Source organism: Apium graveolens, unplaced genomic scaffold, assembly GCF_009905375.1.
Source record: "Apium graveolens cultivar Ventura unplaced genomic scaffold, ASM990537v1 ctg9090, whole genome shotgun sequence".
Lineage (NCBI taxonomy): Eukaryota > Viridiplantae > Streptophyta > Magnoliopsida > Apiales > Apiaceae > Apium > Apium graveolens.
Window position 1 is genome coordinate 14205 of NW_027421725.1, and position 14251 is coordinate 28455.

General features: G+C 36.0%; 1 protein-coding gene across 1 annotated transcript; it reads right to left on the reverse strand.

Moving 5' to 3' along the window:
• Window positions 1-9976: 9976 nt before the first annotated feature.
• Window positions 9977-14020, reverse strand: LOC141705594 (uncharacterized). The gene is made up of 7 exons (XM_074508495.1): window positions 13690-14020; window positions 13240-13583; window positions 12960-13198; window positions 12642-12876; window positions 11834-12553; window positions 11386-11615; window positions 9977-11180 (listed from the first exon to the last, which is right to left on the reverse strand). The coding sequence occupies exons 1-7, from the start codon at window positions 14018-14020 to the stop codon at window positions 9977-9979; spliced, it is 3303 nt and encodes a 1100-aa protein (XP_074364596.1).
• Between the last annotated feature and the right edge of the window lie 231 nt (window positions 14021-14251).

The window sequence follows — 14251 nt, forward strand, 5'->3', positions numbered from 1 at the left end:
TATTTGTGCTGACAAAACTCTATTTATATCTTATCAACAGGCTCATGGAAGGAGAGTGATGACGGGGCACTCTAGTGATGCACAAGTGCTAGGAATAGGAAACGTGGACTTAAAGTTTGCTTCTAGGCATGTTCTATCCCTGACTAGAGTGCATCATGAACCTGGCATCCGTAGACATATTATTACTGAATCTTGTTTAGTTAAAGATGGTTTCGAACTTTGTTTGAAGTGTAATAAAGTAGTTATTACTCATACTGGTGTATTCTTTGACAAAGGTTATTTATCGAATGGTTTATTTTTAATTAATATTAAACCCCGTGATTGATGGTTTAGTTAATGAAATTGTCGCGTCTTCTGTTAATTGCGTTGAATCATCTGATTTGTGACACTTTCGTCTTGGTCATTTAAGTTTTGGTGCTCTAAAGAATATGATGAATTTAGAGTTGATCCCAAAGTATGTCATTGATAAAAAATCTAAGTGTCAAGTATGTGTCTCTTCTAAATCAATAGAAAACCTTTTCAAAATATATTAAGAGATACTGAAATATTGGATTAAGTTCATACTGGCATATGTGAATTTAATAGTTTGTTGACTAAAGATAATAAATGATATTTTATTACCTTTATTGATGATTGTAGGAGATATTGTTATGTTAATTTGCTTAGACATAACGATGATGCACTTGATAAGTTCATTATGTATAAGAATGAAGTTGAAGCACAAACTGGTAAAGTAATTTAACATTTGAGATTCGATAGAGGTGGTGAGTATACGAGTACTTCATTTGATGAATTTTGCAAAAGCAATGGTATAGTTCATGAGGTTACTCCACCGTACACACTTGAGTCTAATGGAGTGGCAGAATGAAAGAATAGAACCTTTTTCCATGTATGATCAACATTATGCTTATTAACTCAGGGTACCCTAAGTACATGTGGGGAGAGGCTCTGAATACGGCTTGTCATATTTGTTAGGACGAAAACACGTGCTAATATTACACGCAAGTATACGCATTTGCAAGTAATATAGAATTATTTCTAGTTCGTTCCCACATAGACTCTTTTAAGTTAACTTCAATTTATGCACTTATGCAACAATAGTATTGTTATTATTCAATGCTAAGATGATAACAAGTTGAGATTATTTATAACTACAAGATTATACTAACTAATATTAACTAAAAGAATTAAAAGTGATTGAATTAACTATATGAGACAAACATGAGATTCTAACTTCATTAAATACTTCATTCGATAGCATTTTTGCTCTTAACCTTAGCATGCAATGATGATGACACTAATTAGATAACACAAACCTAGTAAATGCCAACTTTCGTTGTACGAATATTCTACTACCAGACATCCAAAAAAGAGATAGAAGCTTAATAGACAACAATTATGTTGAGACCCTATATGTCTATAGAATTTAAAAATATTACGGTTTAATGTGCAAGTTTTCTATCATGATTACATAGGGCAAGTAAGGTGATTAAAATTACCTATGAATCATGCATAATAAATACATGAACCTATGCTAGCATGGCAAGTTCTAAACCCCTATATTCACTTTCGCTTCAATAGAGATTAACATGCTATCTTATAAGTTCACAACGCTCATAAGACAAATAAGCACAACCAATACTAGGATATCAATCAATCACCACACACCAAGATATTGAAATAAATTAACTAAAGAAATCCATAAATAAATCCGTTTGAAACCCACGATAACGATTAGCCCATAACCGAACTCATCATCACCGTCGGTTCCGATGAAAGTGTTAGGAATATATGTGCATTAGTTTGATGATATGTTTAACAAAACACTTAAGTAGAAATTTAGTGTCTGTAGCCTCAACGGATAAGACCACTTTGGCTATCCGTTGATGGTGTAGCTTTACTTAGAAATAAGTCTAGTATTGTAGCATATTTCAGTCTCTGTATTTAAAATTGTAATTCTTAGAAGTTGAGAGAAACTATGAGTCATGTTGACTACTAGATGATATGCAGATAGGAAGGCCAATTGTAAATATTTCATGCCTTGTAATTTTGTATAAATGAAGTGGTATCAACGGATGACTTAAAAGACCTTCAACGGATGAGAAGCTAAGCTTCAACGGATGTCTCTAAAGCTTCAACGGATACATCCTTCAACGGATGAGAGCATCAACGGATGAAAGCTTCAACGGATAACATCCTTCAACGGATGAGAGCATCAACGGATGAAAGCTTCAACGGATAACATCCTTCAACGGATGAAGTCATCAACGGATGAAAGCTTCAACGGATGTTCTGCTAATCAGCCGTTGATAAGTGGTAGTTGTACCTACAAGCAGAGGCACGTGGGTTGACAGAGAAAACTGAGATGTGGTAGCCGAATTTCAGGATCAACAGAAAAAGCAGCCGTTCTTCTTTTGTACAAAAGTTGCAATAGTCAACAAAGTACTTGAGTGAACAGGAAAAGAAGCAAGTGAAGAACTTATTTACTATTGTAATTTTATATTGTTTTTCACTTGTACACTTGGTAATATATATGAACCAAGAAGAAGCTAGTAATTAGAGAGATTTTTCCAGAGCTGTTAAGAAATATCTTGAGAGAAAATTCATCTAGTTTGTACTAGGATGCAGCTGTGATCAACATTGTTGAACACAGATTTTCTAATATACAATCTCTGGTGGAACAACAAATCCACCAGAAAAGTTTTTAAGGTCTGTTGTGTTCTTTACATTTGTGCTTGAATATATATCTGTCTGTATTAGCTTAAAGCAATTCACACACTTGTTCTTCTTGAACACACAACTTTATAAAGTTGTGTGTTCAAGAAGAACAAGTGTGTGATTGCTTTAAGCTAATACAGACAGATATATATTCAAGCACAATGTAAAGAACACAACAGACCTTAAAAACTTTTCTGGTGGATTTGTTGTTCCACCAGAGATGGTATATTAGAAAATCTGTGTTCAACAATGTTGATCACAGCTGCATCCTAGTACAAACTAGATGAATTTTCTCTCAAGATATTTCTTAACAGCTCTGGAAAAATCTCTCTAATTACTAGCTTCTTCTTGGTTCATATATATTACCAAGTGTACAAGTGAAAAACAATATAAAATTACAATAGTAAAATAAGTTCTTCACTTGCTTCTTTTCCTGTTCACTCAAGTACTTTGTTGACTATTGCAACTTTTGTACAAAAGAAGAACGGCTGCTTTTTCTGTTGATCCTGAAATTCGGCTACCACATCTCAGTTTTCTCTGTCAACCCACGTGCCTCTGCTTGTAGGTACAACTACCACTTATCAACGGCTGATTAGCAGAACATCCGTTGAAGCTTTCATCCGTTGATGACTTCATCCGTTGAAGGATGTTATCCGTTGAAGCTTTCATCCGTTGATGCTCTCATCCGTTGAAGGATGTTATCCGTTGAAGCTTTCATCCGTTGATGCTCTCATCCGTTGAAGGATGTTATCCGTTGAAGCTTTAGAGACATCCGTTGAAGCTTAGCTTCTCATCCGTTGAAGGTCTTTTAAGTCATCCGTTGATACCACTTCATTTATACAAAATTACAAGGCATGAAATATTTACAATTGGCCTTCCTATCTGCATATCATCTAGTAGTCAACATGACTCATAGTTTCTCTCAACTTCTAAGAATTACAATTTTAAATACAGAGACTGAAATATGCTACAATACTAGACTTATTTCTAAGTAAAGCTACACCATCAACGGATAGCCAAAGTGGTCTTATCCGTTGAGGCTACAGACACTAAATTTCTACTTAAGTGTTTTGTTAAACATATCATCAAACTAATGCACATATATTCCTAACACTTTCATCGGAACCGACGGTGATGATGAGTTCGGTTATGGGCTAATCGTTATCGTGGGGTTCAACGGATTTATTTATGGATTTCTTTAGTTAATTTATTTCAATATCTTGGTGTGTGGTGATTGATTGATATCCTAGTATTGTTGTGCTTATTTGTCTTATGAGCGTTGTGAACTTATAAGATAGCATGTTAATCTCTATTGAAGCGAAAGTGAATATAGGGGTTTAGAACTTGCCATGCTAGCATAGGTTCATGTATTTATTATGCATGATTCATAGGTAATTTTAATCACCTTACTTGCCCTATGTAATCATGATAGAAAACTTGCACATTAAACCGTAATATTTTTAAATTCTATAGACATATAGGGTCTCAACATAATTGTTGTCTATTAAGCTTCTATCTCTTTTTTGGATGTCTGGTAGTAGAATATTCGTACAACGAAAGTTGGCATTTACTAGGTTTGTGTTATCTAATTAGTGTCATCATCATTGCATGCTAGGTTAAGAGCAAAAATGCTATCGAATGAAGTATTTAATGAAGTTAGAATCTCATGTTTGTCTCATATAGTTAATTCAATCACTTTTAATTCTTTTAGTTAATATTAGTTAGTATAATCTTGTAGTTATAAATAATCTCAACTTGTTATCATCTTAGCATTGAATAATAACAATACTATTGTTGCATAAGTGCATAAATTGAAGTTAACTTAAAAGAGTCTATGTGGGAACGAACTAGAAATAATTCTATATTACTTGCAAATGCGTATACTTGCGTGTAATATTAGCACGTGTTTTCGTCCTAACAAATATGACAAGCCGTATTCAGAGCCTCTCCCCACATGTACTTAGGGTACCCTGAGTTAATAAGCATAATGTTGATCATACATGGAAAAAGGTTCTATTCTTTCATTCTGCCACTCCATTAGACTCAAGTGTGTACGGTGGAGTAACCTCATGAACTATACCATTGCTTTTGCAAAATTCATCAAATGAAGTACTCGTATACTCACCACCTCTATCGAATCTCAAATGTTAAATTACTTTACCAGTTGTGCTTCAACTTCATTCTTATACATAATGAACTTATCAAGTGCATCATCGTTATGTCTAAGCAAATTAACATAACAATATCTCCTACAATCATCAATAAAGGTAATAAAATATCATTTATTATCTTTAGTCAACAAACTATTAAATTCACATATGCCAGTATGAACTTAATCCAATATTTCAGTATCTCTTAATATATTTTGAAAAGGTTTTTCTATTGATTTAGAAGAGACACATACTTGACACTTAGATTTTTTATCAATGACATACTTTGGGATCAACTCTAAATTCATCATATTCTTTAGAGCACCAAAACTTAAATGACCAAGACGAAAGTGTCACAAATCAGATGATTCAACGCAATTAACAGAAGAAGCGACAATTTCATTAACTAAACCATCAATCACGGGGTTTAATATTAATTAAAAATAAACCATTCGATAAATAACCTTTGTCAAAGAATACACCAGTATGAGTAATAACTACTTTATTACACTTCAAACAAAGTTCGAAACCATCTTTAACTAAACAAGATTCAGTAATAATATGTCTACGGATGCCAGGTTCATGATGCACTCTAGTCAGGGATAGAACATGCCTAGAAGCAAACTTTAAGTCCACGTTTCCTATTCCTAGCACTTGTGCATCACTAGAGTGCCCCGTCATCACTCTCCTTCCATGAGCCTGTTGATAAGATATAAATAGAGTTTTGTCAGCACAAATATGCACATTGGCTCCAATATCAATCAACCATTCATTAGACAGATATATGGATAATAATACATGCTTATAGGTAACATACCCGTCATTGGTTACAAAAGCATGTGCTTCACCGATAACCATATTAGCTATAGGCACAATAATGGTTCCAGCCACAAGAACAGTATTTGCCTGAGCCACCACAACATATTTCTTCTCTTTCTTTTTAGGACAAACCTTATTCTAATGACCTACCTGTCTACAAGATGAACATGGTTTGTTTGTCTTTGATTTCTTAGCCTTGCTCTTTTCATTGTCAGGTTTACTATTACTTTTCTTATTAGATAGTTTTCATTTCTGACCAGCTGTCACTACGTTTACCTTCACACTCCCACTTTCAACCGGCATCACATGTCCCTGTTTGGACTTGTGCTCCTCTTGCACAAAGATATCCAACATCAGATTAGTCCAAGTGATATCTCTCTTCTGTCTTTTCAGGGAAAGAGCAAACTCTTCCCAAGACTTAGGAAGTTTTTCAATCACTAACATCACCTGAAACTTTTCAGGCAGATCCATATCGAACTCCTTCAAAACATGGACAATCATCTCAAATTCGTGCACCTGCTCAGTCATAGACTTAAAGTCCACGAGCTTAAAGTCAAGGAACTTGGACACATAATACTTTTTCAGACCTTGTCAGTCAGTATTATGGTGTCCGATCAAGCTTTTCCCATAATAACTTAGCATTATAGACATTCGAAGAATAAATATTAAATAGAGTATTCGCTAAGACTACAAGAATAACATCCCTTGTCACTCCCTCTTTCTCTGCCCACATAGCATAAGCTGTTATAATCTCAACTTTACCTTGATCAATAACAGATGGGTTATACTGCACCACTGGACAAAGTCCCTTAACCATTAACCACAGTTTCATCTTCTTTTGCCACCGAGAAAAAACCAGAACCCCCGCTGAACTTGTCAGGTGATGTGTAAAATAATATCTAACCCCAAGCGTACGGTGTCTATTGCTAGTATAAGGTGGCAAGTGGGTCGTATTTACAAGGAGACATATTCTATCAATTTTGATTCAGTTACTATCAATTGTTTCAAGGACAAATCGATTATAAAGATTTTTAACTTATGAATAACTATGACTAAATTAACACTAATTAATTAGACGCTAAACAAGGAATTAAAAACCTAGGGCAATCAGGTCCACCGTGCTTACAAATAACCGACTTCTAAGCTGCAACAATAAATGTGATCACATAACTAAAGTATGTTAATCTCTCTCAAGTATTAACACTCTCGAAATCCTACACAATTTATCACTTCTAGTAATGTAATTATTTAGGTAATTAGAGCAATTGTTAATCTCTCTCGAGCATTAATGCTCTCAGAAATCCAATGATGCTCTCGCTTTCAATTCTGCTAATCGTATGTGTGCCTCTAGTGAGTAAAATCTACCGATCTATTACTCCTATTACATATAACTAATTCATTAAATCGGCCGATTACACAAATTAATAATAAAATATAATCAATTAGAATTATACATAATCAATCAAACTAATGTGAAAAGCATGCTTGTATTATCATGCAAACATGGCTTCCCCTCTATGCCCTAGAAAACGACTACTCACTAATGATTAAACAAGTAAAACAACTAAGACAATAAGAAGTATAATTAAACTAATAAGAATACGTAAGAAAATCAGATAAGAAAATATGTAATATTCAATCTTGTCACGAGACCAAAATCCATAGCTTTCTTCTCTGTATATAAAACCCTAACTATTCCTACTCTACAATAATATGTATCTCTAATATGTCTAAAATAATAATCCAATCCGTCCTCCTCTAATAATAGAAGTGTTTTATTATTCTAATCAAATTACAAGTGAGAGTTCTAGACCAAATAGGATTTTGTAATAAAAATTCGCAGCTGTCTGTTCATTGCAGTTTCTGAGCTTCTCCGGTTGTATTCTCCTTACTGGGCCATGCCTGAATTAAAGAGAAATTCTTGGGCTTTGTGTGGACTGTAAGATCGTCAAAATCGGACTTTTGGATCTCTAGATATGGCCCAAACAGTATTTGCAGCCTGTGTAGTCCAATATTACGATTTTTCTTCAATTTTCACGCCAAAATATGACTTTTCTCCAAATCCTTCCAAGTCTAGAATTTACTTGTAACCTACAATAAAATATCAAAACATATTAAATAAATATCCAAATCAGTGCAAAACAGAATTAATATGAGAATAAAATCATATAAAATATATATAAAAATATACTCTATCAACATCCCCACACTAAGTATTTGCACATCCTCGGGCAAATAACTGAAATAAAGTCTAAGTCTTAACTAACTAACATCACTTTCGTGGACGACATGATTGTATTAAGCATATACAACAAGCCGTTAAACCCCTAGGCAACGCTACCATATGCCTGGTTGTCCACCGCATCTCCACTACTTTGAATATATGCATGCACAAATCTAAAGGTCTTTGTTAAAGGTTGTAACATGGCTAAGGTGAAAGGTAGGATATCAAGAAAAAGGCTAACAAGTGGCTAACTTGATAAACTAATAGAACATAATGTTCATTCTTAATTAAAGCACTAAATATGAAACTAGATCACGTAGAAGATGATCAGTCTCTCACAAGCATTAAACTCCAAGTACATATTACCATGTACTTCCCACTTCATATTGTACATATTAATGAACACAAACTCTTTTGATCTTCTCCTTTTTTTTCAAAGTTCAAGTGTTACTCCAATTACCAAGGGCAGTGAAAAGTCACCAAGAAAAATAAGAGTTATTAAGTTAATCCCCCTTAGTTTCTAGTACAAAGTACTTAATACCAGCACATGCACATGGATCGTCCCTTTCATATGATATTACATTTGCTACCCGTTGGTCTCAAAAGGAGTACTTAACTTTTTTTTTCTTGTTGGATTTTGATATTCACCAATTTTTCACATTTTAACAAAGAAATCCCCACACTATGTATTACCAACCCTCAAATGAATCAAAATGCTCTATTAGTAAATTAAGACAAGAAAGAACAAGTAGGTTCAAGCAATTAAATAGGTGATATATCAAAAGGACGGATAAAAAGTTCAAAGGGGTTCACTAGGGATATAATTTATGGGTATTGTTTAGGTAAATAAGGTTCATCCTAGTGCCTTTATCATTCTTATGCATACAAATATCATGTAGTCTCAATAAGGTTTACAACAAGTTCTAGAGAAACATACTCCATGATGAACACACAACAACAAAAATCCAATTGATATAAGATGTATCAATCACAAATTAGGCTCAAATTCTCATAAGGTGAAAGCATGCTTCAGTACTTACTAAAATTGACAAAGACGCATCTCAAGTTTAGAATTTTTGCAAGCACATACAAGGAATCATCATGCAACAAATGATTTTCTATAAATATATGAGATTTTAACTAATCATGCAAAGGAAACTCACAAGATGTGTACTTATCCTTGTTAACACACTACGAGACATGGCAATATACAAGTTGTTTTTAATTTTCTATTTTTTTAATTTTTTTTAACTTTTATTTTTTGAATTTTTAACATTGAGAACTCATCTCCACATTTAAGTGGTTCATTGTCCCCCAATGAACTAACTAACTAACAAAACACAAAGAACAAAATAAAATTCTACACTAAAAAGAAGGAAAACTCCCCTAAAGTGTCAGCGGAGAAATGTTGAAGAAGCGTTGAGGTCCAATGGATTGGCAACATCAGTTTCAGCTCTTCATATCCATGGTTGTGTCTAACTTTCTCGATCCATTGTCAAAAAGCCATTAAGGACGAGATGCAACCGAATGTCTCATAAGTGGGAGCTTTAATTTTATAAAAGAAAACATTGGCACTGCAGTTAGGTCTGAAGCAATAACACATGTTCATCAGAGACAGAGAATGTCACACTACGGTTGATTAATTAGCACCGCAAGCATGACCAGCGGCTAATAGAGAAATGATGTTGTTGCAAAAGTGATGATGGCATGTTGTTGACTGGACTGCTGAGGTAGCAGTTTACAGAAAGTCAACAAAAGAGTTGCAACCTTAGCTGGCACTTGGGTTGAAGTGAAACACCACAGTTAGCATAGTTTTATGCCAAAGATTTGATGCCCGGTATCTTGCATTGCTTTCCAGTAATATAGATTTCCTAGCTGACTTTGATGAAACGAGTATGTTGTGGTTGGTTTGCAGGTTATAGGCACGCACATGACAAACAAACACGTACATAACAAACAAATACTATACACTTACAACATTTTTGTTTAACATAATATACTACATACGTACATGTATAAGACAAATTCTATTACATTAATTTTTTTTTTTGAGAAATAAATTTCATTAAACTTGCATAGAATCACGAAGAACAAACTCCAACACACAGGAAGGAGCAGAAGTAAAAGAATTCACAGTTCCTAAATATGGAAGTTTAGCTATATTATGAGCTACACTATTTGCTTGCCTCCGAACGTGCTGAATCTTTAAATCTGATCTTTGTCGTAGGATGTGCCTACAACTATCTAGAATACCCAACCTCAGAAAATAAACAGTGCCTTTCTGCACTGCACTGACCACATTTAGAGCATCACACTCGACTGCAATATTTCCCAGACCTAGACTTTGGATCGAACAGAGAGCCTCATGCACATCTATTACTTCCGCCTCCATGCTAGACACCTGCCCTGCCATACAACTCTGCAACCCAGCAATGAAACTTCCACTGTCATCTCTAAGTACCAAACCAATTTTAAATGAAGAACTGCCATCATAAACCGAAGCATCCACATTTACCTTCTTCCATCCACCCTGTGGCTTCTCCCAGTGAACTTGAGACTCATTTTCACTCCTATTAGGTGTATTACTTGACAACTGGTTTTTCTGTTGAGCCTTCTGCCACTCATCAACCATCTTCGATGCTACTTCCATAGCCACATTTGGAGGCGTCTGTTTATCCTCCCAGACTTTTCTATTACGTGCAAACCAAATTCCCCATAGAGTCCTTGCTAACCTCACCAAGCAGGAGTTTGATTCTGAGCTAAGCCATTCCAAAACCCAAGTAGAAACATGCTCAACATCTATTACATCATACTCCTTCCCTACATAGGACCAACATCCTTTACCGTATGGGCATTCCAAAAACAAGTGCCTAAAGTGTTCCACATCAGTATTGCACATAGGACATAGAATTGTTACGTTAACCCCTTTCCCTCGAAGCATATTCCTGACTGGTAGATTACGCTTACACACCCTCCATAAGAAGAACTTCAATTTATGTAGAATTTGAAGCTTCCATAGTCTAGCCCAACCTTGAGAGTCACTCTCCAAATTCTGAGCATGATTTATATCAAACCAATAGTGATAACTCGATTTAACCGAGTATTGACCGTCTTTCGTATGCAGCCATGCTACACGATCCTGAATTTGGTTCTGCGGAATACGCGTATTTAAGATACAACGAGCATCACCATCATGAAAGGTTTGAGTTACTTTTGCCTCATCCCATTGCTTACCATATGGACGGAAAAACTCACACACCTTATCAATTCTGGTGTTATGCGTATGATCAGTATCCACTTTATAATATGACTTCCCCCTCAACCACTGATCCGTGAAGATATCGATATTAAGTCCATCACCTAACACCCATTTAAAACCCCTATAAAACTCATCCTTAGCTGCACAAATTCCTGACCAGATAAAGCTAGCATTACTACCTTTTGTGCCTCCAAAACATTTTGTCTGGAAAGTACCTTGCTTTGAAAATCCTCGCCACCAAAGACTCCGGATTCTTCAGAAAATTCCAAACATGTTTGCCTAGAAGGGCCAAATTATAACCATACATACATCTGAAACCCAATCCTCCTTTGTTTTTCGCCGTGCACATCTTATCCCAGGCATGCCATCTGATACCTTTACCACCATTTTTTCCAGATTTCCACCAAAACCCATTAAACATCTTTTCTATCTCATTAGACAGCGACTGTGGTAACAAAAAACATGACATACAGTGAGAGGGAATGGACTGTGCTACATTTTTCAGAAGGATCGATTTACCAGCTTTTGACACTTTACTGTCACTCCACCCCTGAATTCTTTTCCAAACTCTTTCCTTAATAAAACTGAACACTTTCTTCCTTGATCTACCAATCAGAGACGGAAGTCCCAAGTACTTGCTCTCCTTTAACTCATTATTCACACCCAAATCTCAGTTTGATTATCTCTTCTCACATTCGAGCTGAAAAACATAGCAGATTTTTGAAAATTCACGGCCTGCCCTGATTGCTTTTCATAAAGATTCAGCATATCCTTCACCACCCTAGTTTCCTCCACCGTTGCTTTAAAAAATAGAAATGAGTCATCAGCAAATAACAAATGTGTAATTGCAGGAGCAGACCTACTAATACGACATCCATTAATACTACCAGTAGCAGCTGCACTGTTTAAAAGGTTGGATAACCCCTCGGCACATAAGAGAAAGAGATAGGGAGAGAGCGGGTCTCCCTGTCTTAAGCCTCTACTCGGCATAATAGGTCCCACATACGAACCATTCAGACATACCATATATTGAACCGTAGTGACATAGAGACGCATCCATTTCAACCATTTTTCGTTAAAACCCATTATCCTCATTCTATGCCATAAGTAGTCCCAACTAACTCGGTCATACGCTTTAGAAATGTCAAGTTTTAACGCAACTTCCCCATCCTGACTACCTTTCTTACGCTTCATAAAGTGAATCAATTCAAAAGAAATAAGCACATTGTCCGTAATGCTCCTGCCTTGAACAAAAGCCGACTGATTCTCCGTAATCACAACTGGTAACACCTTCTTAAGTCTATTGGCTAAGACTTTTGCCAAGATTTTATATAGAACATTGTACAAGGCAATCGGACGAACATCTTTCAAATTATCCACATTCTTTTTTAGGAATCAGCACTAAATTTATACTATTGAGGTCTGCAGGAAACATAAATTCATTTAACCACTGTTGACAACACCGAAAGACCTCCCTACCCAATAAACTCCAAAAATGCTGAAAAAAAGCTGGACTATAACCATCAGGCCCCGAGGCTTTGTCCGGGTGCATTTGTTTTAAAGCACAAGTAAATTCCTCAAACCCTACCTCTGCAGTAAGTATTCGGTTCTGTTCTTCCGTTATGACAGGTGTTTCAGTACTATCCCCTGGAATTGTACTATTATTGACCTCCGTGAACACACCTTCAAAATACTTTTTCACTAACCTGCACATCTGGTCATGAGAATCCACTTGCCCCCCATTGTCCTGTTACATTTCTTCCTCTTCGATGCTTGTACATGAAAAAACCTTGAATTGGTATCCCCCTCCTTTAACCAAAAAATTTTTGCACGCTGCTTCCAATATGATTCTTCATGTTCTAGAAATTCATTTAGTTTCTCTCTTTCTTCAAAATAACTCTTGATTCCCTCCTCATCTTCACGGTCCTTTAGTGCATTCAGAATCTCCTTCTGACGCTTCACTTTATCTCTAAACTTATGGTAAAAATTCCTCCCCCATTTCGACATGAATGAAGACACAGAAATAAGCTTTGGTAGAATATGAGTTGCTGGCAAAGCTTTCCAAAAACCTTCAACTTCAGCTTTAAGCTTGGCTCTTTTAACCAGGAGTTTTCAAACCTAAACCTAAAATGTTTTCTAGACATCAAAGTATCCATCAGCTTCAGTTCAATTGGTTCATGATCTGATACAATAGCGTGCCTCAGCTCGAGTGTACCCAACGGGAATTTCTGCCACCATCCCTCAGTAGCGAAAGCTCTGTCCAATCTCTCCTTGACCCAATTAGGCTTCCCTTTACTCTTCTCCCAGGTATACTTCCCACCCATGAGATCGACCTCCACTAAGTTACAATCCTCTATCGCTGATCGAAAACCATCCATCAAAGACTGAGAATGAGGGTGGACTCCCTCCTTATCTGTAGCATAAAGTAAATCGTTGAAATCGCCAAAAAACATACCATGGCAGTGTATCTTTTGCCGCAATTTGTCTCAACAGATCCCAGGACTCCTACCTCCTGGTACGCTCAGGCATTCCATAAAAACAAGATAATCTCCATTCAGGAGAGTTTTTCTCAAAGAAAACCACATCAATATAGTTAACAGAGGAGTCAACCACTTTACAAATTACCGAATGCTTCCACATAATAGCAAGACCCCCACCTTGGCCAACTCTGTTAACTGTAAAGTAATTTGAGAATCCCAACTTTGTATGAAGATCAACTATCACATTGTTATCAACTAAAGTTTTAGACAAAAATAAGAACGCGGGTTTAAGAGACGTCACAAGGTCTCCTAGGACACGAACTGCATGAGGTTTCCCCAAGCCTCGGCAGTTCCAACTTACTAGATTCATAATGAATGGCTAGCTTGTTGGGCAAGCTTAGCCAAATCAAGTTGAGAAGATACCGAACAATCTGAACCAGAAAGACCAGCTTCTAAAAGTAACATGCTTTTGTTATTCGCTCCATTTAAAATGTCATCTGTATCCATTACTATTTGCGTTATAGGCCCACTCCTCCTTCGTTTTCGATCCTCCACATCAAGCCCAATTTCCTCTTCTAGATTTGGCCCAAAATTTATTTCC